Here is a 27,518-nt window from a genome sequence, read left to right on the forward strand (position 1 = left end):
TAGTGAATATCATCTATGATATATTTACTTTTTCTAAATGTAAAGAATTGTTGCTAAATGTGCATCACTAACTAGATTGCTCCGTCCTCTAACTCCTGATAGGAGCTACTCAAATTCTAAGTGAAGTTGCTTGCCTTTAAAGCATTTTATATAGACCTTCTTTATGTAAGGTTTTTATTTTTTTAAAGCATAATTTCCATTAACTCCTGCTTTTAGTCAGGCTATAAATACCAGAGGAACAGTCTCCCTCCTGGTATTTTGGCACTTCTGTATCTTTTCATAGCCAGAAAAAGTAAGTGAAGAGACATGAAAATGAAAAACAATGAAAAAAACAAAGGAAAGAAGAAAAAGTTAACCGAAGCACCCTATGAATGCCAAATAAAAGTTACACACCTTTGGATTCAAATAGTCACCCATGTAACATTTTGTTTGCTTACAAACATGTTTATTCCAAAACAGCACTGCACGTGTTACTAAAACTTGTCTTCAAACTTGTCTCCATGCCTGGTCCTTTGGCAGAGGTCTTTCCCATGTTTTGGCACCTGATGACAGTGTGCTAACTCCTATTTCACTTTTACTGAAGGTGCAATTTCAGATGAAATACCCAACCTGGGATGTTCTGTTGTTAAGTTTAATCCCCTGGCCCTGAGCTTGTTTGTCCAGGATTCAGGTAATCCCAACTCAGTTCCTATCTCCTCCACAGGGCACTCGTATGAGCCTGGTAGATTTCTTGGGTGGCGCCTCAGATTCATTTCTGCATAATGACTCTAAGAATTTTTTACTCCCTACAAGTCATCATGAAAATACATCAATAAATCCTTATGAGATGTTTCCATATCTCAAGGGTCACTCAGAGGGTATATTATTAGGCTCACATGTGATTCCAAAGCCTAACAGAAGAACAAGGCATTATCATGTCTCTCCTCTCTCTTTTTCAAACATCACAAATAATTTTGATCAAGTTGTCTCATTCGAATGTTGGATTAAATTCTTATTCAACTGTTACGTGCTTCGAACCCATTTCGTAGAATGGTGTGGGTTGGAAAGGATCATCTAGTTTCAACCCCCCTGCCATGGGCAGGGACGCATCCCACATTTCTCTAACTCAAATCTAAAGCAGATTTTCAATGTTAATAAAATCGAAGATAAATTAGAGTGCACACAGAGAAACACTCTGAAACAAAACAAGCTTCTTAACTCTGCAACATCCACACGCAGTGTCTCCAGCAAAATCCAATACAACCACCACTGTGCTACTCACCAACAAATACTAGCCATGCCTGGGCCCTACCAGATGCAAACAGTGCTGTATAGTCAAGCCATCTTTAAAGGGCTATTTCCTTAGTGCAGTTATTTGAAATGATTTGTTGGCAAGACTGCACTGGGATCCCCACTCCTTGACCACTGCCTTGACTTTAGGAAGCCAGCAGACACACTTTCAAGCATGAAAGTTGTTAATACTAACAATTCATAAAGGAGGAAAATACTTGCAGGTTCATGTTTTAGCCATAAGGTAATTGCTAGTCAGCTGGTCTGGTTTTGCTACCCTGTGGCTTAATCAGCGCCTAAAAAAGGTAATGAACCCTTAGGACTTTCTCTCGATCCTATTTCAGAGCTCTGCCATGGCCATTTACACAGGTCAAAAATCAACCCTGTTTGGCTCAATTTCCAAGTGTTGCTCTGCATATGCCAGAATTAGTGTGAATACCTTCCATATGCTTATTCTTGATTAATAAAGCAAAGTATGATTTTTCATGACGCTGGCTCATGGGAATCCTATCATTGTCCTGAGATAGACCCATTCAGTTCAATGAGATCAACACAGAAATGGCATGACCATAAGAGCCTAATCCCAAAAGAACAGAGAATTGATTTCATATTAGGGTATGGATGTTTTAAATATGCAGCCAGGACAAGAAGGAAAACAGCATTATCATCCTATTTGTCTATTATGGAGTTTTTAGGGGGTTCTTTAATTAAATGTACTTAAGTAAAATTTTTATTTTATGTTTGCATGTCTTCTGGTGCCTCAAAGCTGCCACAACTGCAAGATGTATTTTTTTTCTCTCCCAGTTTGAAGCAACTGGCACAGGCTGTTTCATCATGGTATGAAACTCTCGTTTAGTAACAGGATTTTCTAAGAAGACCTATTCTTTTTTATAATATTTCTTGTCTTATTTCACTTCTTGTAATCTTCACAGCAACTCTGCTTATCTACCTTATATCAAAATTTTTAATTCAGCTCTCTGATTAAATAACCTCCTTTCTTGACTGTTTTTTGAAATCTCAGTGGTATCTCATGCAGAGAAGTTCATATTTATTTTCCCACTGGTGCAATGCCTGTAAAAATGTTCTGTAAGCTGCTAAAATTAACTTCAGCAATTGCATTAATTGGAATTTGGACTATCAAATAGAATGATTCTTAAAACTTCCTTATCCAGATTTTCCTTTGCACTCGTTGTTTGTTATGGCATCATTTGTGAAGGTCATCCTAACCTCATGGGAGAACCAGACAATCCTAATTATATTATTTTTTATTTCTTTTCTAAGTTGATGCTATAAAATAATGTTATAAAAACCTTTCTCACAGAAAGCTGCCCTCAGTCTTCAAGAACAGAAACAATGTATTTTCAACCTAGTTTGTATTTTATGATTTTAAAATATGCTGAACTGACATCTCTGGAGGCTGGGGTCTGTTGTTTACACAGAGCATAAGGACATCAGAAAGAAACAAAACAGCAGAAGCTTCCCATGGCAACATGCCTTGAAACTGTCTTTGAACCACCACCTCGAGGGGTGACAGCATTTCAGTTTCTGTGGCTAATTCAATCCTGTGGCTTTCTGATGAGGCTTCTAATGAATGAATACAACTGTAAGATTGTTTTCTCATATATAACACCACTCCAGTACGTCTGGTAGGCAGCGCACTGACCCCCCGTCATGAGGTAATGACTTCCAGTTGGTTACTGTACTTCTAAATGTCAAATTTTATCCTTAAAAACCTCCACTGTGTAAAGGTTTAGCACAGAATTAACTTCTCTCCCTGCAGATCATCACAGGAACTCAGTTGTTATGTACTTACCATGTACCTTAGCTTTCTGTAGTCCATTTCAGCTCCCACTGAACAAATTCCTTCATACTAGGTCTCAGTTAATTTCAGTCATATCTGGACATATCAGTGACCCTTCATATCTTCAACAAACAGATATGGATGTTTCCATCTGCCTGTTGTTGGATGACTCACTGTCTTATTCCTCCTCTCAATTTATAGTTCTGCTGGTTACTCTCAGAGTTCAAACTCGTCTATGGCATTAAGATCTAACTAAGCTCTCTGCATAACAGATACAGTCATGCTGCTCAACAGTTACAAAAGGTAAAATGGTTCAAATGAACATGTCAAAATGTCTAATTTTTCCAACTATTTCTTGAATTTAACTTAACCTTTTCCATATTCCTGTTTCTGTTTTCCCCTAGTTATAAATGACTTTAGCATCCTTTTTACTCCACTTCTGTCTTTTTTTTTTATTATGGCAAAAAAATCCTTTGCCCATGAGAACTTTCTACTTGAACCACAGAAAATGTTTACAGTGCAATTGCATATGAATCTTGTGGGTTTCTGATCAGGTACCTCAGGTCAGGTTCACTAATATCTTTGCTAAATGCTAAGTAAGCCTGACAAGATTTCCAGTTCTGCACTCAAAGCAGAGAGACATATGCAATATAATGCATAGTGAAAATCATTCCTTTCAACTGAGGTGTGCTTTGATGTCCATGAATAGATTGACTAGTGAGCTCAAGGCAAAAGCCAAAGGATGTGTATGGGAGCCTGAGGATTGAAGGTGGTGAATCAAACCCATCAGATAATAGGCTCTCTTTGCTCTGCAGATAATAAATATCTGCTAACCTAAATCATTTAAGCATGCCTAAAAATCGACTTTTTAACAGGTTTATGGAGGATCTATGTTATGTTTCTACCCAGAAGATCTGCTCATTTAACTTGCATCATGCATTAACAAGGGCCAGTCTCTGTTCCATTCCTGGAGATACCACATTATCAGTCCATTTGAGTGTATGTTTTAGAGCTAAACTACTTTGTTTATTCATTATCTAGGTATACTGACTATCTATTAGAGTGAAACAGTTCAGTTAAGATATTCTCCTTTCACACTGTCTTTCAGCACATGCCAGCTGAAAGGGATGCTAAACTACTGAACTTTATGTTTGTTTTGAAACTGCCTTTTAGTCCAATTAAAAGTCTCATCCAGATCTTGAAGAACAAACAAGCAAAAGAGCTGGTTTCTGTCACAGAATCATAGACTAGTTAGCTCATGATTAATTACAATGGAAATCAGTCCCAGCCTAAACATTTACTGAATGCTTAATCCCTGTTAATGTTTTTACTGAATATAAAAGCCAGCTCATTAGAAAAACATATAGTCTTTTTATTAACATTATCCTGGGAGGAGTTTTTGTTTGTTTGTTTGTTTGGTTGTTTTTCTGTTTTTGTTTTTTTCTGCAGCAAGTGGTTCCTTGGGAAAAAGGTACCTGGTAAAAAGCAGAAATAAGACTTTTGGTGTGTGTGTATAAAAGTGGCATTGCTAACAGAGGAACTATTTTAGCATGGGACAAACCATGGAAATAGGCAAACATACAGGAGGTTTATTTGATATGCACAAGCCAACTAGGGTAGTCAGCCCGTGCAGAATGCCGGAACTGTGTGGGGAAGTGGGTAGAAGCAGAAGGTGATACCACAAAGAAGTACGGCACGGTGTGTGACAGACAGACAGACAATCCAGTGTCAGCTCATTTTCTTTGCTTAGAGTCTGGCTTATCTAACCAGAGTGTCCACTTTGCTTTTGCTCTTGTCACATGCAAGTTCCTTTCTTAGAATGTTGGGGAAAGTAAATATGCTGTCAGCACATGCTAGTTTATAGCAATCACTGCTTATACCAAATGTATTTGGTCACCCACTATGTTAAAACAATTCCACAAAAAAAGGAAAATCTGTGTGATTTTTCACTCACTGTTGTTGTCTCCTCTTTGTCCTAACTTCCCAGAAATGCTAAAAAGATGGACGGAAAGGTAGTCAAAAAGCCACATATAGTGAATGACATTAAACACTAAAATCTTATGTTTTTCGGATACTTATCCTTCTCATAGTAATGGCAGTAGTCTCTGAACATAAGGAATAAAAAACAACCAGAAAGACCATCACTCCTTAAACACTGTATTTACTAAAGTGTGAAATCAAATTGCTCAAACTTGTGTACCACAGCTCAGCCCTGTGGCCACTCTACACCGTTGAAAGATCACCTTATAAATGTGCTACGTTTTCTTCCCTGTGGCGGTTAAGCTCCTTTATAACCACTTTGCAGTCAAGCAGCAGTAGACATTTTGCTTTCAGGGCTGTGGAAGGACAGTACACAGCACTAGACAGAAAGATTTTAAAAGGTGAAATACGTCAAAGTACTTTTTGCTTTATGAAGAAATTCTGCTAGAGATACAACTAATAATCTTTATGCCAGTTCATAGTACCTTAAAGCATTTTAAGCAGTCTCCATTTGAGGTCCTGATCTGACTTCTCTAGGTATGAATAAGTACTGTCATCAGCTATAAAGCACCATAAACTATTCTTCTTCTTTTACTGCTATGGACATTTCAAGTTCTGTAGAAGATAGAGTTACCCACTGCATACAACATAATTTAAAAAATAGTAAAAGGAATACACATCAATCATAAGTATACACACAAGCTACTATGAACTACCAATATGTCTGCCTACTAAAGGCCTGGTTCTTACGCAGATACACGTAAGTATTTGCACATTTGCTTATTTTGAGAAATTGTATAGCTGTATACTCACATGACTTCCTATTTGCTCGTGACCGCTTTCTCTCTCTAGGCACTGCTCGCTGGCTTGGCACTTGGGTGGCAGACTTCACAATGCGATCCATGATTTCATCTGCTGCATCATCTGTTGCATTAGGTGAATCGTCATTGCCAGCGTTCCACGAACCAATACGGCCTGGAAAAGTCCAGCAAATTAATTGAGGGAAAAGAAGACAGTCAGTCTCTTGCGTCACTTTGGTTTTGCAATTGGTTTTTTGGGGGAATTACAGCAGGAAGCTCAGTCATCACTACTTCAAATTTGCCAAAGGAGAAGACTCTGCCTAATGGAGAACATTTCTAAATAATACCCTAGAATCTCTGCTGTATCAGCAGAGAACCGAGAGCTCAAATGCAATTATAACTTTCTATTCCCTTCAGCCTCAGAGTCTTATTCTTGACCATACAACTGGCAGAGGTCTGCGAGAGACTGACTATAAACCAAGTTTTGCTAGTGCTGTGTGACCAAGTTTCCTTCCATTCCTATTACAGAGAGACTATCAGACATGGCACATCTTAGAGATTGATGCAAATCAGCAAGACAAGTCCTTTGTACCAAAAGAGAGTAAGAATCAATTTCTTAGCATCTGTATCGCACAGCCTACAGCAAAGACATGAAAAGGGCAAAAAGCATGTTTTGACATGTCTCATTGTCCCTTTCACATTGAAGAATTCACCTTCTCATGACAAAGCTGTATGTGTCCTGGCACAACTGCGTGTGCTCTGTTATGAGCAGAAGAGCAAGAGTCGTTGGCAAGCTGAAAAGCTAAATAAGCAATTTTGGTTAAAACCACAAACGAACAAGTGAGCCATGTCTCCGAACCCAAGGGTCTGGCACTCCTCACTCCACAGACACATCTTTGGGTTCCTCCACTACAGACTACTATTCCATGTGCTTTTTGGGGTTTTTTTAATGTGAAGGCTAGTATGCAGTGTGAACACTGACAGCGAGCTTTGCAAAAGAGTGGCTGTGGCAGAATTGCAAGCAGCTAAAAATTCACTTGCAAGGCCAGTCTATATCAGGTCCCCAATACCAATAAACCACAGCTTTGATTAGCACTCTGCTCTCCTGCTTGTCTCCTGGCTCTCATCAAGAGCAGTTCTGTTACGACAGTGCTCGTGACAAGCCTCTGTCTGGCTCACCCGTCCTCTGCCTCTGCTATTCTTCAGGTGAACACAAGCTGACTCTCATTATCAGGACACACTGCCTGCTGGCATTCAGGGGATTACTTCAGCTATTCAGCATGTTGCAGTGCAATCTGAATTATTTCATCTTTGTACTTTAAGTAGTTGACTCGCTTCTTAAATTGGGGCTGTGAAACCTCTAAATTAGACAGGATTGAGCCTTAATAAATTACACACACACACACAGACTCAGTGGTGGATGGTCTGGTTGTGTTATCAGTGGTACCAGAGGAGAATCAAGAAAGTGTAAGATATCCAAATGTGAGGTAAAAGAAATAACAGAAAACTGAAGACCTGGGTTTTGGTGCATCACCTTCACTCCAAAGCCCTCTTTCCAGTATCACATGTATGGGAGGAGGTGAGGGGAAGATGAAGGAAAATAAACTGGTGAACCCACTGTCTGTAAAATGATTTAGCATAAACAAAGCGGTTTAGTGGCTGCTTAAATGAAAAGGTGTACCAGCAAAATTATGTCTTGGACAAAAAACAAGGCTATCCCATTGCCAAGAATGGTTGTACCAGTGAGCTGTTGTGGCACAGTATCAGGTGTTGGAATTGGTGGATTGAGTCAGGTTTTCATTTCATCCCTGTCAGCTTTCAGCAATCACCTATGCTGACACTTGGAAACAGCAGAGCGCTGTGGACCTGGTATCAGCCAGGACAGCAAGGAGATGCAGGGCTATCCACCGCAGCTTTTTATGCTCCTAGTCTCCACTTAATCAACTACCTCTGCAATTTAGCAGGGAGGTGCTTAAAAGATTCTTCATCTTTTTCTTACCTTTTTTCCTCTCCCCAGTCATTCCTAAATTGCTGCAAGGCTCTTTCACTTCAATTTGAATTGCTACTTTCTACTTGCTTCTATTGAAAATAAAAAGAAAACCACACCACGGATTCTCGGATGCCCCAGTTTGCTTTCATGATGAGAACAAGAGTGAAAATAGGGATGTTAGTTGGCAGCCATGTTCACAGTGGGGCGACAAGTGGGAATTTCTTCAGGCTTGGAATCCTAATGTCCCCAGGCACCACTTGGGCTGTGATACACATGTTAAAACTTCAGGCAAATCCTTTTACATCTCCAACCCCCATATCACCACTTCACCATGGGAACACCACTGGCGTATTCTCCTTCCCCATCAATCATTTCTGCTGCGAGTGCTATGCAAGGTGGCCACGACCTGCATTTCAGCCACTGTGTGGCTACCATGCCATGGGAACTGTGGCCAAAGGAAACTCCTGGCACTTACCTCGGCTGGCCCGGCTTCGAGTGCGGACCCCAAGTGTTGTGGTGCTTTCCCCACCGATGGAGGAGGTCTTCAGCACAGCCTTCATGTTCTCATGCTCTGCAGCGTCTTCAGCGTACTGCAGCCCCTGGGGCTGGCTCTGGCAGGGGGGTGAGCTGCTGGAGAACTTGCCGGACTGAGGGAGGAAAACAGGTTTGTTGTTTTAACAGAAAACAGCATGGAGAATAGGCCAGAGATGCAATTGTGAATTGCAAGGTGAAAAGTGTCCTCCTGGGCTTGGAGTGCAGCTATTCCCAAAACAGTTGCTCCTCTCCCAGGGCATGCACCCTAAGCAGGGATAAACTGGAAACAAGGTGACAGCAGGGAGCAGATACAATCAGAGGAAAAACAGATGTATTGGCTTAGGCTTTAGAATTTTGACCTTCTGACAGTGTAAGGTACAAAGCAAGGACTTGCTTTGAAACCTTTGACCCAGGCTGGACCCAATCTGAGGTCAGGTATGACACTGAGGGGAACAGCATGAGACCTGACACAAACAAGAAATTACTTTTTTCTGTACAATCACTTTTCAGTAACAAGGCAAAATGGGGAGAGTGGTCTAGGAAGAGACACCTTTTCCTCTTGTTTCTCTGCGCTGCTGCACAGAAAATTCTCAAACTGTTCTAAAACACAAATATCTACAAGTAACCTTAGAATACATTATCAGTAACGCTGAAAAAATCCCTAGTTGCAAAACACCCAGCCAAATTATTTCATGGCCAACACACAAAAATTGCAGTCAGCAGTTAGAAGAACAAACAAAACCTTACAAGAGATTTAGGAATCTGCCCTCTGCTTCCCCAGCCCCCCCCGTGATTCCACTGTCACCACGACTACGTGAACAACAGCAGCTACATTAGCTGGGCATGCATAGTGCCTGGATGCAGCAGCTCCACTGCTTACTGACAGCAGGCATGTAGAAACGGATGAAAACAGCAGAAACAGATACTTTCTAAGGAGAAGAGCTTGCACTCCTGCGTCGCTCTCCCTTCCCAGCCTCAGACTATAAAGGGCTGTGATGTTCGTAGTTGCTCCACTGCTCTTAGCTACAAGAAAGGCTGAAGCATGTTTAAAATACAGTCCTGGCTGCAGAAAACACCTTCTCTGTCAACAGCAAACAGGCATCAATGGATAATAATACCCTTTTGTATTCTCAGTCATATCAGTTCAGCATCAGAAACTGAAATATGTTTTCTTTTTTTTTTAATCTTTCTTACTCTGGCCAATTCAGCACAGATGAAGGAAGGTGTGCTGCATTCTATTCTTTCTTTGCATAACAAACAACATTAATTATTCTCTTGATGGTCAGGTTAAAGGATGAAAACCTGCAGAGCCTTTTTGTCTGAGAATGGTAAACTGGAAGAAAAGACTAGGCCCTATATTCATAGCTTTGATTAAGTCCCCGGGGTTGTCAAAGCTGCAAATTGAAATTACTTTATCTGGAAATTGATGACATGGTGATTCTATTTTAACATAATGACTTTTCCGGGTAGGACAGCAAGTTAACTGAGCAGCAAAACAATAATCCCTACAAGGCACTGAGATAAATATACCAGGGTGAGATTTATTCGTTGATAGTGAGAAGTTTGTTTTCCTCTTAAAATATTAGCTTGCAACATTTTCATGTGGAAAGTAGGCAAGTGCTAGAATTTCACATGTGAAATTAGAAAGTAGAAAAACATTAGAGAGAAACTTGTATGAAAGTGCAAGCCATTTTTGCGTTAAGAATACTCTGGTTTACATGATGGGTTGTAAAGCTAGTCCATACCATCTCAGGAAAAAAAACCCAAAGGATAAAGCCTTCAGGTAACTGTTGGTTACTGTTCACACAGGTTAGTTATACATTGGCATAAACAGGCTAATTCATGCAATTTTCTTTCTGTGCCCCAAGCTATACAGCTCAAATCATCACTGGGGGAGAAGCTCTATAGCCAGCCCTTTTATTTCACTTCCTTAATTTTCAGATGTTGCTGTAGATTAATGCCCAAACCCCAGCCTCTTGAGCAAATGACTGCCATTATGAAACAGTGAGCATTAAGCCACATTGTTTATGTTTGGCAAATTGAAGAAAGCTCTAATGATGAACAAAAATGCATTGCATAGTAGATGCTCCTCAAACCAATAAATTGTTTTATTATGAATATAGCTAGCACATTATGGTTCTTCAGTTATTTATTCACTTCTTTATTCATTTTCAACATCACCTCCAGGAATGCTTGGCAATAAAGACATGAACCACTCCATGCCTCACCTCTATGGTGACTGAAATATCTTATTTGCAATTCATACAGCAAGGAGAACCATTACAATTTGCTTTGCATCCCGATATCCTGAGGCTTTTGAAAACTTTATAAAATAACACCATTTTGAGTTCCACAGCTTAATGATTAGTATGAAATTATCATGGTAATCCATAGCCCAAGATAACTGATGATCCCCATAACATTCAGATCACTGATGTTTTGGGTAGTGGGGATCCTTTGCAGTTTTGTAAACAGACATTAAGGAAAAGAAATGAGGAAACTTAAAATTATTAAGGCCTCAGAGCAGGATATCCTTATTTAGAACAGGTATGCTTACGGTTAAAGCTGGCTGTAAAAATGCATTCTTATGATTGAGCCGAAAAGCTATGAGAAAAATGTCATGGTTCCTAGTTGCAGTGGAACAGATGGAGTTGAGCAGTCCATATTATCTGTGTTAGAAATTAGATGTCACAGCACACAGGGGACATGGAAATGACATGCTTTTTCAGAGAACCATACCTCAGCATCTTCTTCTTCATCGGTCTGCCACCGGAAACAAAGGACAGGGTGGAGAAGGACAAATAGGAAGATTTAGGAAAGACAGTATGGTCAAACCACAACAGAGTAAGAGGTAACCATGGTAGTGTTTATGCAATTGTAAGAGGACATAAAAATACAAATTATATAAGGAATTAATTCCTAGACAAACAGCTTGGTTTTTTTTGTAGTTAATTGTATGTAGAACAGACTGTGACTGTCAGTAGGGCAGATAAAAAATCGCTAATTTTTCTTAGAGAAGTGATGAACTGAAATTGCCCCTAACCCATCCTATAGAGAAATGATGAACTGAAACTATCCCTAGTCCATCCTATTTCTTTCCCTTGAGTCATGAGGTTGCTTGCCCACTATTTGCCCTGTGGAAACTGAGAGCACTAGGAAAGACTCAGTCTCCTTTTTCCAGCTCTGTTCAGCACAGGGAGGTCTTGGCTGCTCTTTCTCCCAGTGCAGAGGTCAGCTTCTCGGCAATTCCTTTCTCCTACACTTAAGTACTTCTTCTAATTCCATTTTAAGACAGGGCTTTTCAACTTCCAGTTTAACAGAGCACTCAAATCAAATGCTGAGTAGTCTTTGAATAAATGATTAAAGTTCTTCAGTAGCTGCCCAATATCAGATCCTGGAAATTAGAGAGGTGCAATTATCCTTTGTCATTCAGGGTTTTCACCCTCTGTGACAGCAGGCGTGTAAAACTATCTTGACAGTTACACTACATTAAATGCAATGGGCATATCAAAATATTGTGGCATATGGAGTGCTCTTAAATTTGGGGATTTACAGGGAATTAGCAAGCTATTTAGAGCTGTGTTCCCAAACGCCTGGGGAATTCTTCACTGGGTTATAAGATGCCCCACATGGAAGGTTCCCAAAGTAAAACACAGTTTCCCAAGTATCTGGGCTCCTTGTTTCTATAATTTTCAGTTTCATTGCTTATGAAGTACAAACATAGGCCAGAAATTTGATGCATTTTTTATTTGTGGCTTTTGTTTGTTTTTTTAGAAGAAACATTCCACCAATTCTATTCCCCTCCCCAGTATTACTAATACATATTTTTGACCTTATCTCCATCTCAGCTATGATTTCTGTCTGGGCTCGATACATTCTGTTCCAGAAACATTCATCATTAAAAATGAAAGCCTGATTTACTTTGGCCCTCAGTTTTAGTTTCAGCACAATCTCCATAAGAAGATTAGCTGTGAGAGTGCTGAACAGTACATTAACATTACTTTTTAAGGGTATGTTTTATTCAAAGAGTGAGATGCTTATTTTTCTTTGGACACAGTGGCACTAACGGAAACATGGGCTGATGTTTTGCAGAGGGACCTAGGCAGGTATGTTCCCCTTACATTAAAAAGATCCATTTGTTTTTTTCCCAGATGGCAGGATGTCACACTGTAAAGCAATTCTTCTGAAGAAGGCCACTGTTCACTTTTTGGCATGAACAAGAAACAGACAGGAGAATAATGGAAAGCAAGAACATGCTTGTACTCTAATCCATATGTACGTCAATCTAATAAATAAAAGGCAGGAGGAGAGCAAATTAAGCTAAACAATATGCAAAAGGCACTTAGGGAAAGGTGAAACAGCAGAGTATGCACATTTCGAAGAGTGTGCTCCAAATAAAAGTGTATTATATTAGTACTTTATATCAAGCTAGATTTGTACAGAGAACGTCCCATCTGCTGGCCTTCCTGCCCATTTAATTGAGCTAAAAGTGATTTGCTGCGGACTTACTTTAGGGCAACGTACTCCACTCTGTTTGTAATATTACCAAAGTTACTGAAAGCATATTGCTATAGCGAATACTTGCAGGCACAAGATGTTAATTCTAAGAAAAAAAGGCAGCTTGATTCTTCTGTCATCCAAAATTGGATATTGCAGGACAATCTGAGATCTTCCTCCTTCCATCTTGTTTTTCGTTTAGGCTAACATTTCTATGCGGTGGATTTGCTGTTTCAAAATATTATTTATATTACACAGCAATTTTGGAATTTAAACTCTAAAGTATTGTAAAAAGCAGAGTTTCATAAATCTGGGATACAGATGCTTATATTACCTACTATTATTAAAATTCATTAAAAAGCTCAGACTTATATTTATAATTGGATTTTTCCTTGTTTTGCTTGCTTGTTGTTTTTAGTGTGCCTGAAGTGAATGCTATCATTGGCTAAAGCCAGACACAAAGTTGCAGAGACAATTTTCCCTGTGAAACTGTGGCAACTCATTCTTCTGTTTTTTCCCCTTAATTTCCCCTATCTTTCTCGCTTTTGCAGACAACATTCACTAAGATTTAAACTGTCAGTGCTCAGTCCACTTCAGCTATTAAAGAACATACGGACATAAAGATCTCTGTGGTCAAAGGGTGAAAGAAAGACTAGAAATATTCCCATCATCTTTCTCAACCCTACTCCATGTGAGCAGTTGCTAAAGCTGATGCAAGCTCTCCACGCATGGAGCCAGCAGACTCTCTCCACACAAAAAGCCAGCACCCCTCTGCCTTCCAACTCTGCAGGGGGGACCAAGGTTTAGGTGATATGTGCCTTCTTGTTAAGAACTGGCATGGTTCTGGCTTATTCCTTTCTGATTTTTGCTAAAATCCCTCTTCTTCTGCCTAAAAGCAATGTACTATAAGGTGATAAAAATGAGATCCTGACGAAACTTTCTAAAGGACAGGGACATAAATATCAAATAACCACACAATCCTTCTAAGTCACCAAAAGCAGAAATAAAAATTCCACAGGACAGCTTCTTATTAGAACTACTTTCTACTAAGTTTCATTCCAATCTCAAGATCGAAAGTTTCTTCTACCAGTGTTTTATAACTAGTTGAACACAGTGTCAGTTACTGATACATCTTCCCTTTCCAATGCCTTCAAATATAAAACAGTAAGAAAATCAAGACCAGATACAAACCATAGCCAACACAAAACGACAATAAAACTCCCCTTTATCATCATTCTTCTCACATAAATATCTTCAATCCTGCTGACTTGGAAACTTGTTTTGAGGTAGATGTAACTTTGAAGTTCACAAAAGAAGCTGTGACAAATAGTCTGATGCAATTTTAATTCTGTTTTACCATGCACTGCAATCACATGAACTGTAAACGAGACCATACTACTGGGCTACAGTTAAAGAGACTTAGGAAGTCCCGAAATAACCATATGGCCACATGAATAGCTCCCTTGAAGAACATCTCCATGAGGGGTGTTTAAAAGAATGTAGGTTTTGTTTTGTTTTATATGTTTTTGTTTGTTTGTTTGCTTTGGTTTTGTTTGTTTTTTGTTTTTTTTTTTTAACTTCAGTGGACTTTTCGTTTTTAAGCTAATAGGACCATTTCAAAACTATAAATTAGTGTTAGGCAAAAAATGCTCCCTTTCTGGGGACCTGCAAGATATTTTTAGGTGGAACACTGTCTTTCAGATGGCACTTAATTCTTTTCAAGTCTCAACATTATCTTGAGCTGAACAAGACAACTTCTTCTGATAGTATTTTTTCCTGGGGAAGGCCTAGCTGTCTCCTTCTTACATTTTCAGAATACAGCCACTTTTGCTGGCTTTGCTCCTAACTGACTAAGCTGTCAACCCTGAGCCTTCTTATGGCCTGAAAGGTTCCCTTCTCCCTGCTTCCTGAACCCAGCTGCTGGTGATCAGATTTCCTTTTCCCTTCGCATTTCCTGCAGCAACAGGACATAGAGAAGCTTTCTGTCCTACTACAACCAGTTCTTCTGGACAAGTAGTACAGAAACACTATATCATATGGTAGGAAAACTGTAACTCCTTCTCAGTATTGTTTAAACTTATAAGAAGTATTGAAGATCTCTGAGGAAATGAAAATTTTAATTTACCTATCTCTTTGGTTAATGCTATATTTAGCTCCTCTAGAATATGTCAGGAAAACCAAGAAATAACCGAAGAAAGTTATCTCAGTTCCCCACTAGTAGTTTTGAAAACTTGCATGACTATATTAGACCCTTCACATAAAATCAGAGCCTCTTCCTTAACCTGAGGCTAAACCAAAAGGAAAATCTTTTGAGATAATAATACAGGTTTAATATTTTCTCTAGATGAGGCAGATTTCCAAATTTAAAGAGGATATTTCCAGGAAAGGTCTACAAATGATTGTGAGCCAATGACTTAAATACAATCTCAATTTATATCAGTTTCAACACATATATATTTTTTTGACCCACACAGCCTGAGCCATAAAACTGTAATCAGTGTAGAGCTTTTCATGCCAAAGGCAGGGGTAGCTTCATGTGCAATGAACCACTCGCATCTAATTGAGACTCCAGATTTGGATTTTGAGACAGCTGGAAACTTTTATTAAGTACTGGCACTTCTTAAAACTTTATTGGGATTGAGTCAAACTACAATAATTTAAAAAAAAAAAAAAGATTAAAAAAAATGAAGGGCATTTTAAAGTTTACTATGCTGAGAAAACTGATCTTATTTTAATTTATTCTATCAGCATGCAAACATACTTGCAAACAAAAAAGTTCGCAAGGTAATATCCACTGTGAACATAAATTTGTCCGTTATTTCAGAACCCCAAAGTAGTCTGTTCCCATAAAATTGGCTGTTCTGTGCTTTAAAGTTAAGAAGAAAATTGCAATGTGTGTGCGCGCACATATATACACACACACACACACACAAAAATAGATAAAACACTAAGATTAAGGATTATATTAGAATATTTGAAAGTGGAGAAAAAAATTCATTTAAATTCAGTTGTAACCACTTAAATGGCCACAACAGTTCATAATTTAAATGCTTTTTATTTTTTTTTTTCACCTTCCTTCTGATCAGGTACACAAAGCTCCTGGTGCCTTTTAGATATTTTGGCTACTGTCTGTGCAACACACAGAGATGCACTTTATGGATGCTTAATTTCAATTTGCTCTCATTCTATAAATTGATATGAAGCAAAAAATGTACACAGTCAAGGGCTTGAAAATTTTGACTTCTAAGAGAGCAGGGTTCATTATTTACAGTAGCAGAACCTCTTAAGAATAAAAGAAAAATAACACTTCATATATGACATTCAGTGAAAGAAAGTTTTAAAAATCTGTGCTGTGGGAGATATATTTTGCCACTTACATCTGTTATCATTTTCCCTCTGGTCTTGTTTCTTTCCCTGTGGTTTGCTCGTTTCTGTTTTTGCTGCAGAACTCGTTCCCTGGTGGTACGGTATTCCAGAGCAAATTCGCTGATAATTTTGCAGAACTTATTGATGTTGACTTCACGTATTGCATAGGGAGGATGGCCCATAAATAACAAAAATGAGTGAAACCTGGAAAACAATGAGTTCATAAATGCAGAGGGAAAAAATCTTTACTGATGGTTTCTGGAAAATAAATAAATAATCAGTGAATCATTTATTACTTTATTAGCTCCCATCATTTCTTTTGTGCTACAGAATTTTCATGGATGCTTTGCATAACACTGGCATGTTTTATAATTAAAACCATGAAAGTCTAGCCTATGATAACTTCATCCCAGTCTACTTTCCCAGGCTGATGCAGGAGATAAGATGTTTATGGAACTCCATCTACTTTACATGACTAATTTGGCGTGTGAATGACCAATTTAATTTCAGTTATAGAAAAAATATTAAGTTTCAATTCGATTTATTTGTATTAAGCAACTTCAAAGAGGCTGTTAGGATGTTGGGGAAAGTCTAGACAAGAAGAATGCAGATTTACAGGCTAGCAAACAGAAGAAGGAAGGAATTTCTGGTTCACAAAACTGACCATAAAATTATATTATCTACCAAGTACTTTAGTTTGGAATACTCTCAATTCACAGTTTTACTGCTTCTGTGGAATTCAGAGCTTTCGCACTATTTGCCACTTTTACTACTGCTTCTATATTGCATGATTTACAATAGTGCACTGAATGTTTAAAAATGTATGGGAATTCCTTTTAACTGCATCTACATCCCTGATGACAAAAAGTCTTCCCAGTCCTAGAAAGATGCAAGTTGATGGACACAGTTTTTGAGAACTACAGTAGTAGCTTTAGGACATAATAGGAAAAAGTTAACTTTTTTTCCTATTTGTACAATGCATATGATAAACACAACAGAAAACTGGTTGTGTTTATCCAGTTCCAGAAAACTGGAAAAGAATTCATTTCCCTTCCACTGCAGTTGGGATTTCTGCTTACTTATGGCATGAAAACTAAGTCATTATGAAAACAAAAAGAAGAGCTGAATCAACTTCTCAAGTGTATATCCACTAATTTGTCCAACTGTGTCCAGTTCTGGGCTTCCCAGTTTTAGTCAGACAAGGAACTACTGGAGAGGGTCCAGTGGAAGGCTATGAGGAGGATTAGGGGACTGGAGCATCCCTCTTATGAGGAAAGGCTGAGCAGGGCCTAGAGAGGAGATGACTGAGAGCATATTTGCATACAAATATGTTAAGGGTGGGTGTCAAGAAGGTGGGGCCAGACTCTTTTCAGTGGTGCCCAGCAGCAGGATAAGAGGCAACGGGCACAAGCTGAAACACAGAAGTTCCATCTGAATATGTGGAAGAAGTTCTTTACATTGAGGGTGGCAGAGCACTGGAATAGACTGCCCAGGGAGATTGTGGAGTCTCCCTCTCTGGAGACATTCAAAACCCACCTGGACACATTCCTGTGTAACCTGCTCCAAGTGAACCTGCATTAGCAGGGGGGTTGAACTAGATGATCTTCAGAGGTCCCTTCCAACCCTAATGAAACTGTCATTCTGTGAAATTTGGGATCATCTGGTACCTAGATCTTAATTTTGACCATAGCATTTTAGAAATTATTCAGAAGTTGGAAAATCTCTCAAAATTTCATTAATGAGCAGGTACAGAGATAAATTACTCAGATGACTTAAGCTATATTTGTGAATCTGAAAATAAAAAGCCCAGGTGTACTGCAAAAGTATCATGAGTATCTACATTTAAAAGCACTACAATTACTGTTAACTCCACTGGATGAAATTAAACCCAAGAGCAAGTTCTAAGGAGAGGAATCTTCTGCTGTGTAGGTGTAAAACACATAGTTGTAGATGTTGCAAATAGGATTGCTGCTGCATATAGAAAAACTCATTATACAAGACTCATTTCAAGTTCTGCATATGACAAATTTGTCATTATAACTGGAATTTTTTTTGCTACAGCCTGTTTTTGTTTATCAGACAGTAAGCCAAACCCCTCTTAAAAATATTCAGGGAATGTCAGAAAATATAGCAACTTAACCATAAGGCTCCTAGCTTCTGGGCACTAGGAGTTAAAAGAGTCGGTTATCACACCTTGGGAAAAAATGACTCTCTGGACCATTGCTTCATTTCATAAGAAATACAGAAACCTTCTGGAGCGGGATCTTTCCTAAATGGTGTCTATAACAAAGTACACATACATCCTGGTAACATTACTTGCTGTAATGTGGATTAAACACATACAAAAATACATTTATGATGTCATCATTTAAAATTTCAGCAAGTTATTTATTATCAAGATATTGCTGTTACCAATCTAATTCTGTACCTGTTAATTATTCTTCTATGAACAATCTTCAGGATTATGATTCTTTCTGCACAGTCTTTAAGGAACTCGGACATTTTTTGCTTTAGAGTTGGCTTCATTTCATGCTTTGCTATAGCCTTCAGGTGATCCCATGATGCTTTGCACCGCCTTTCCATCTGACACAAGTTTTCCTGGAGTTGTTCAAAGTCAACCTGAAAAATAAAGAAAAGGAAAGAAAATGTAACGGTTTAAGCAAAAACACTCGTAATATCCTTGGATATCTGTACAATGCAATGTATGTATAAGAAAGGGTCAACGTAGTGGCAGCACAACATTAATTCATGTTAGTAATTACTACTACTAAATAATTAAGAAATAGCTTTCTCTGTTGCACTTGTCTAAATGTGAAAAGTTAGTAAGAAAAACTGAAAACAAAGAAACACCCATATATAAATATATTTGGTTTTAGTCTTGAAGGCCTAACACTTATGGAAGGGACAAGAAAACACTGTGATGTGTTTTTTCCCTTGCTAACAACTTCATGCCTACACCAAGCAACTGCACGACTCAGTTATTTCTGAGGTAATACAAATACTTTCTTTTTTTCTTTGTCCTTTTCTCTACTACTCATGGCTTTTTATACCCTGTTTATTGCTCACTGTTGCACCCAGCCAACACTTCTCCAATTTAGGAAGCACTTGGATGTCTTCCCTAGCCATGCACTGACTTGTTAATAGATGATCTACTTCTAATCACAAAATTCACAGGCCAGAATTTTTTAAAGCTCTATTGAAAGTAAGTGTTATTTAGTGACCTCAGCACTAACTTTCATCCCTTGATATACAGTACGAATTTGCTGGCTTATAGCAAGATCATATAATGGCTTTGAAAGCCTCTCAACACAGTTAAAATGAATGACTGCATCCGACAGTAATATTCATCAGGACAGAAGCCAACACATTCCACAGAAGGTGAGAGACAGCTTCTCCTTTATTCATAAATCAAAAAAGGTGTTCAAGTTGCAATGGTCTACAGAAGACTTTCAGGATGCGCTGCTAACAACTAGACAGAGTGCATTAGTGACCCAGCGACAGCACACAACAGATGAAGTAAAACTATTCAACATGTTCTTGAATTCTGAGGAAAGGAAAAATTTATTTTACAATACCACTTCACAGTTCAGATGAACTCAAGCTATAAAATACAGATTTAGCTCACAGACTCTAAACACGTCAGTGTTTGGGATGTTACAGTCTGGTACTCCAGCTAATTCCTTTATGCTAAATGAAAACCAGTGTCAGAAACAGGTTTTATTTCACTCTTTTTAGCTGTGTGCAGCATCCACTGCTGAGACCTATACTGAGGATAGCCATAAGAAATGCATTATTATTATTAAAAAGCTCCTGGTATTGATTTGATTTGTTTTTGCTGTGATTTATAAAGTGACGAATTTTTCCTCTTCACAAGGAAATAAAAACATCCTTTGATCCGTTCTGCTATTCAGAAAAGCCCTGCAGGCGGAGCAGCTGTGGGGCTTTTGTTTTCCTTATATCCATATCAATGCATATGGTGTTTCCCAGGTCAGTATTTTCACTGTTGATGATAAACACATTGCTGGTCTACAGATGGTATATATATACACACATATAAAACACACATGGGGAAAAATACTAGCATTCCTAGTAAGAAAAAAGAGCCAAGAGGAGCTATTTCTAGGTCTTAAATAGTAAGAATTACCCAACCTGGTTTGGGAAGTCTCTCAACCCCTACAGCAGAGAAATCTAATTTTCTGATATTTTATGACAGCTTTCATAAAGCATTCACTGAAAAGAAAATGGATTTTAATCTATTAAAAACCTGTTAAGTTTAAGAGACATCGTTGGAAAACAACATATCTGCAGGTAAAAGATATGGAAAATTCCCTGCTTCTTGGAATCTTCTAAGAGCCAGAGAATTCCCAAGAATGGGCAGTTCCAGTAAGGACTGGAGGTGGCAGGTCGAGCTAAGGGATGCACAGGAATGTTTTGAGATCAAACAAAAATTCAGATCTCTGGGGAAGCCCTAAGGACATTGCAGCACGAAGGATGCCACCTGAGCTACCCTGGAATAAACTTCTGTGTAGCACATGTGGCTGTGCTTGAGCAGAAGTTGTTAACTCCTGGAAGGATTAAAGCAGGAAATCCAATGTAGGATAATGTACCTGTGCATTCCCCACATGTGAAGTATTAAAAATCAATTTTTTTCAGAGACAACCAGATACCCCACCTGTATTTCCTGAAGTGCTATTTCACCATTGCAAATTTTGCAGGTAGACACAGAATCTCCTGCATTTCAGTCTGTTCTAGGTCTTACATGCAAGGAGTTAAGTGAAGCTTCTTCACACGGGATGTACTATACGACATCCCTGCCCTCTATCCAAGGTGCCCCCAACAGAGCATCACGTAACAAAGCTAAGCCTTCAAATCTTTCTAAAAAACCCCAAGCAACCAAACAAAAAGACTAGCATTTATCAGCCTGCTGACAAGATTTTTCCTACTAAATCTTGCAGAAGTGAGATTTTCCAATGTTCAGGCTCAATTGGCTCAAAAGGAAAACTCTGAAGTTAAAAATATTTGGACTCTCCTACCAAATATATCAAAGTATTTGATAGTTTGCAGCTTGAGTACTACCTGCATGACATTTCAAACCACAGAAAGCAAGCTTCTCTCCCTTTTTCTCACAACAGCAATATCACTAATGTGATGCTATCCAGTGGGAAGCAGTGTAATGTGGCAAGCACAGTCACCCTCACTGTATCTTCTGTCTCCTTAATTTACATACCTTGCCCTCATGTTTCCTCTTCCATCTCCTTTTTCTCTTCAGTGCTGATGCTCAGATAAGAAATTAGCCATAAACCTCTTAGCACATTAAAGCCGAAGATGCACTAACCGGCCACTGATCTTCTAACTGGACTCTCCTGCAATTGTGGACACTTGTACACAGGATCCAGGTGTAAAAGCAGTCACATTGTTCTGCAATAGCCTCATAATTTAATTTTTTTTCTTTTATAAGTTATTTTTGCTGGTATTGTTGTTCTATTTAGGATGTCTTCCAACACTGAATGTGTTATATACAAATATAACAGTAACAATGATGATAAATGATACCTCAACTACGTGTTCCTGTGATAAGGAGAAGAAGAACTTGTGTGGAGCAATAATGACAATTATTATATCTAACATATATAAAGGAAACATGAAAAGGCATTTATAATACCATACTAACTCCCTGCCAGTCCACACAGCATTCCCAAGGGTGCATGGATTGCACATTTTTATTTATGTGCTTATTTCCAACATTTTACTAAAAGAATTCATGATGCAAAACAGTAGAAAGACATGATTCCATTTTGTTTTCATTCTGTCTTGGAAGGAAAAATGCACCAATTCTTGCCTGCAGCTGGAAGGTCATGCTGGGACTAACATGGATTTCAGATGAATTGTGGCTCCTGGAGACCTCAGCATAGGAGGTGCTCGGACAAGAACTGCTGTGACGTTATTTTATGACAATACTCCACTGAGTAAAAGAAGCACTGGATAGCAACGTACAGATACTGTGTTGGGTCCCAGGGTTTGGAGGAAGGTGGAAACATACATTCTTCTTTTTCCTCCTCAGTACATATATGTACAAAATACATGCAGCTTGCTGGTCCTGCTTACTGTTACCTTCTTCTACAACTTTAAAAATAAATCTTTCTCCTCAGGCAAAAGAATAAGTACTCTTAGGTTGTTACACAAAATAAAAACGTCTTTTCTTTCAGACACTATGTAATGTTTATTTTCATTTGTAAACCGATTTAGAAAAAGCAACTTTCTAAATGCTCCTGGGATGTATTTGATGTGTTCCTCCTTTCTCCTGCCAGGTTCCTCTCCATACAGCTATCACACTAGCTGTAAAATATTCAGAACTCTTTGTTATTTATCTGTGAGATCTCTTTCTAGGCCCACTCTTCGGTCTTCTGGGAAGTGCCTTTGCAGACACTGCTGCATCGGAGTGGAGTAGCCAAAGACAGTCTATCCAAATAGGATCAGGGTCAGCCTCCTTCAGGACACTATTGCCATAAATTACTAATGAGCAACTTTAAAAATAATACGGAAAAACCTCTACTTTTCAATTTAATGCACCACCATATTTTGCACAAATGACACTCAGACCAAGAACAAACCTTCCAATCACATGCCAGCAATGCCAGTGCTCATTTTAATCCCTTTATGTCATTATTTATTGCTTGCTACCATAGTAACAGATGACTCTGCCATAAACAACACCACAAAAAAGAATTCTACCAAATTTTTCACTTCATTGGGCTGAGAATTCAATATTGCATGATACACACACTGCCCAAATGCCTTCTGTTAAGGCTAGTTTTTACCTGACTCAAAACCTACCACCACCATCAAATAGCTCAGCGTTTACTTCCCTGACCATTTAGATTCCATGAACACCACTCCTTTAAAAGGTCTGCTTATTTCAAGTTCAACTCCATGCCATACATCCAATATCACAGCTGCGTATACAACTTTAAAACTTTCTAATTCATTAAATATGAGACCATGTTCCTGTCATTCAGGTAGGACACGTATCAGAGAGTCTTTCTTGGCTTCGAGCTGGGATGTTATTTCTCTGTGTGGCCACAAATATCTCCTGGCAACATAAGAACTGGACTCATTATTTGCTGGGGGAAGAGGAAGGGCTGCTTTGAAGTGACATTGGGAATTAAATGCATTGTCTCAAGCCTTTTGCTATACATTCCTTAGAGTAGCATATACAATTCCAGGTATGCATGGCTATACACAGCAAACAACTGTAGCTGCTGTGAGATAACAGGTCATTTTTCTTCAGCATTCCCTTAGCTGGAATATGCTTTACATACTAGATCTCGTCTAGTCTCTCGGCTAAGCTCCACTACAGAGTACAAAACTGTCCTAAAGTCAAAGATGCTGCACCTGATTATACTCATGTTTCCTGCCTCCTGTATTTACATTCAGCCCTTGAACAGTTTAAAAAGTGTTACAACTGGATGGAAGTAAAAAACCCCAACACAAATAAATGAAAGAAAACTGGTGAAGTTAAGGTTTCTACTTAAAAAACACTTCTTTCCAAAATCATTTTAAATTATCCAAAGTTTTGTTCTGAAGGCCAGTGAATAACTTGTAGCTGTAGCCTTGGTATCCTTGTATAAGTTTTCCATTGCCTGATACTATATTCACTGTTTACTGCTACAACTTGTTTCTTTTAGGGGTGAACATGTCAAATCCAGATATTTTCTAAGACCTGGATGTCTGCATTTTCATCCTGCCCACAAGGTGCATTAAATAGAAGACTGATGTTTTCACAATGGCAGAAGTTGCTTTAGATTCACAATAAAATGACAAGTATTTTATCACATGTCATAGAAAGATATACTTAATCACAGACAAAATCTTTCTCTCCTCAAAGTTCAAGATAGTTTCTGCAGCAGACCACAGCTTAGTCTGAACTGTTTATAATGTAAGGTCAGACTGTTCATTCTCACATTATTACAGGGATGTGTTCTGGCAGGGAACACAAAATCTTCCTCTTTTCCTGAGTTGGTTCAAAGCCAAAGGAAATTCTGAGAATTGCTCCTTGCAAACACACTGTCATCTGAGTACAGCGACCTTCTGTGGCGTACGTTCAAAACACTGTCTCCTCCAGTACTTCCACACTGGCTTAAGTGTTGTGACACTCAGTGAAGCATCCCAAGACCAATGTTACTCCGACTTGCACACTGTGGGTCACACATTTTAAGTGAAGTAGATGCCAGCTCTCAAAAGCAAGCAAAATATAAAGCAGGTTCTGTCCAGACATTTCTAATTCTAGGGTAAGAGGTGGCATCCTGCCAAAATAATTTTGGAAATGAGAATACCTGCATCAATACACTAATTAAAAACTGAAGGACAGAGGTGCTTACTGAGGTGTGACCTGATGAGTCTATCCAATTATATACACATTTCCACTGCATTTTAGTTCCTTAAACAATCTACAACAAACGTACTAATATGGGATCTTTCTGCAGATGCTTTATGACAGTTCCCACAATCTGGGATGAAGAGGAGTCATACCAGTAAGTCGTGATATAGATCCCTTCAGATGGTGTTATGGCACCTTCAACACTACTTCCAGTCATTTCACCTGGAACGTTACTGAAACACCACAGTGCTGCCAGGCACATGTGCTAAAATTTGCCTCTTTCAGGCAAAGCCTTGAAGTCTCATTTGCCAGTGAAGCTCTTTCCCCTCACCCCAGTCTGCCCTGCAACTAGGAGGATCTGCCTCATCCTGCTCTGTCTTCATCTCTGTTCCTGCTAGCCAGTGCCAGGAACTGGTGCAGCTGTAACAGTCCTTACAGCTGGTGCCACAAGAAATGATATAACTGTAAGAAACTTGCACCCCCCCACCCCTTTTTTCCATGGAAAATAATTTGACTTTCAGCATTAATTTTTGTTTGAAAAAACATAGGGAAAGCATACTTGAATGATAATTGCACACAAATACTTCCTGTGAAGTAAGACAAGAGAAACCCCACTGAAGCAGCACAGGAGGCAGCATGATCTTCCCTCCTTTTCTGACTTCCAGTGTATCAAGCAGAAACTACAGCATGCCAGAAGGGCACTTCTGTTTCAGACACCTCCTTGCTACCCATGCCTCACTGCCAAGCCCCTTGGAGAGCAGCTGCAGTCTTCCTTCTCCCCTTTGTACATCTTAGTCTGGTCCTAAGTTCTCTCCTACCCGTAATCCTTGCCCCCTCACCTGCATTGTTAACATTTCCTATTGCTTACTTTCAAAAGCTAGCCTAGTATCTCCTCTGCCTAGTATCTGCAAATAATCAAAGTGTCCTGCTGCAGGGGTTAAAAACCAGCCAGAAGTTTGGTATCTTGTAAGTAAATGAAAATTAGGTTGAGAAAAAGACAATTGCTAGTTTACTCTATGGAGCTGGTCAGCTTCAGATGCATGGGGAAAATACCTATGGGGTTGAGAGAGAAGATGAACATTTTTTATAAGAACATGTCTTTTATTAACTAACAGAGAAGATACTAGTGCTGATGCAACCCCTTGCTCTACTGGTAAGGAAACTTCTAGGAACAATACCTGCAGAAATCTGGGGTCTGCTTCAGTATTAGGTACATCAGTTCTGGTACAGCTCCAGTGAAAAAACAACTTGAAATATGAACACTTCTATTTATCTAGAATTCTATTTCCTGGCAATTTTTTCACATGTGTCTGCTTTTTTTTTTTGCCATTTATGACTTTGGTCCTTCAACAAAACCCACAAATTTTGCAATAACTATACCATTTTGTTTCTGGTCTTTCTAACTCCTTTCTGATGAGGCAGCCTGTTTATTTTTATTTTTTTTTTTTCATGAAATAAGGCTGAGGAATTTCTCATATGATGCGCATCTCAGGGGAAGGGGCATCTCTATTTATCTAAAGGATGGAAACTGTTTAGCCTTTGTGGTTTCTGAAAGATGTTTGTAGACAAAATGGAGCTCAAAATACAGCCTAATCCACAGTGAAATATTACTTCTCCTTTCCTGTCAGCTTTCCTAAACCAAGATTTTGCCTTGTCTGTGAACATTCCCTTGAATAGGGCAGCTTGGATGGCTTCCATGTCCTAACTCTTTGATTTGTGGCAGTTAAGATCAAGTGGGAATAGAGTTTGTTACAGTAATTCATCAGTGGTATAACACATGCAGGAACATCCCAAGGAGGGAGACCTTGGGCATCAAGGGGAAGGTTAAGGCTATAATTTCTCTTAATGTGATTTTGTCTGGCCTTTTCAGAATTTCATCTGCTTTGGGCAGGGCCACTAGATCAGCAAACCACAGACTGAAAGACTGTGCTCAATCTTGCACGTTCTTAGACCTAAAAATTTTTTATACGTGACAGCATTAGGTTGAGCTTTCCTCCACTTTCTGAGACTGAAAAATACGAGATTCACGTGAGAGTACACCATGCGCAGTGGTGAGGATTTTGGAAAACAAAGGATCTTCTCTTTTATGGTAATTTTAATTTTAGTGATTAACTTGGTCCCAATCTAAAAATGAAGGGAAATAACTTCTTAACAAAGAGAAGAAGCAGAAAAGTAGAAACCAATATACCTAAATGTTAAGAGATGAAGAATCACTCAAAGGGGAAAAAAACCCAAACCCAAAACCTTCCAAACATGAGAAACCAACCTCAGTGGAGGCAATAAACCAGAGCCTAAACAGAGGCTGTGCAAGAGGAAAATTAGGAGAACAGAGATGGAATCCAAAGAGCAAATATCTAAGGATACAAAACAAAAGCCACAAATTCCTTTATGGTATCCAAAAAAAAAGAAGAAAATATGTAGGAGGTCCTGCATCACTGGGGATGATAAAAACTGAAGACGACAAAATATATGGAAGGGAAGGAAGGATGTTGGGGAGAAACCTATTCTGGTACCTGCTTTTATTTTTCTATATTTTATTTTTTAATAAAAGTGAACTAATAGAAAGGTTGAAGACCTGATAGTAGAAACAAATGTGTTGGAGGAGGATATCTTACAAAGCACTAAACTAGCAGAAGACAAGAATTCTGGCAGCAAATTACATAAAGAAATTGAGCCACTGGCTAAGTGAGTATGCTTTCATTACACTTAGTAACTTTAAGGATCAGAGGATAGCAAAGTTTCATCTATCTTTACAAAAGCACCAAGGTTGATTCAGGAGACTGAAGAGCTCCAAGCTGTATCATTATACCTGGTAACCTGGATGAATAACAGGAAATTAAATACATCAATCACTAGATTCGGAATATGCTTATAAAATAGTGGACAGGTAAGAGCAAGTAAAGA

General features: G+C 38.8%; 1 protein-coding gene across 5 annotated transcripts in view; it reads right to left on the reverse strand.

The window, feature by feature from the left end:
- Positions 1 to 27,518, reverse strand: part of FHOD3 (formin homology 2 domain containing 3) — a 373,735-nt gene that overhangs the window by 14,241 nt on the left and 331,976 nt on the right. For 3 of the 5 annotated variants that reach the window (XM_030499299.2, XM_030499280.2, XM_030499318.2), the window contains 5 exons: positions 18,666 to 18,856; positions 16,249 to 16,441; positions 11,114 to 11,137; positions 8,316 to 8,487; positions 5,864 to 6,025 (listed from right to left, as the gene is read on the reverse strand). In XM_030499299.2, the coding sequence (XP_030355159.1) occupies positions 5,864 to 6,025; positions 8,316 to 8,487; positions 11,114 to 11,137; positions 16,249 to 16,441; positions 18,666 to 18,856 (742 nt within the window). The remainder of the gene's footprint in view (positions 1 to 5,863; positions 6,026 to 8,315; positions 8,488 to 11,113; positions 11,138 to 16,248; positions 16,442 to 18,665; positions 18,857 to 27,518) is intronic. The other 2 variants (XM_030499287.2, XM_030499310.2) reach the window with 1 other exon arrangement.

This window comes from Strigops habroptila, chromosome 1 (genome assembly GCF_004027225.2).
Source record: "Strigops habroptila isolate Jane chromosome 1, bStrHab1.2.pri, whole genome shotgun sequence".
NCBI lineage: Eukaryota > Metazoa > Chordata > Aves > Psittaciformes > Psittacidae > Strigops > Strigops habroptila.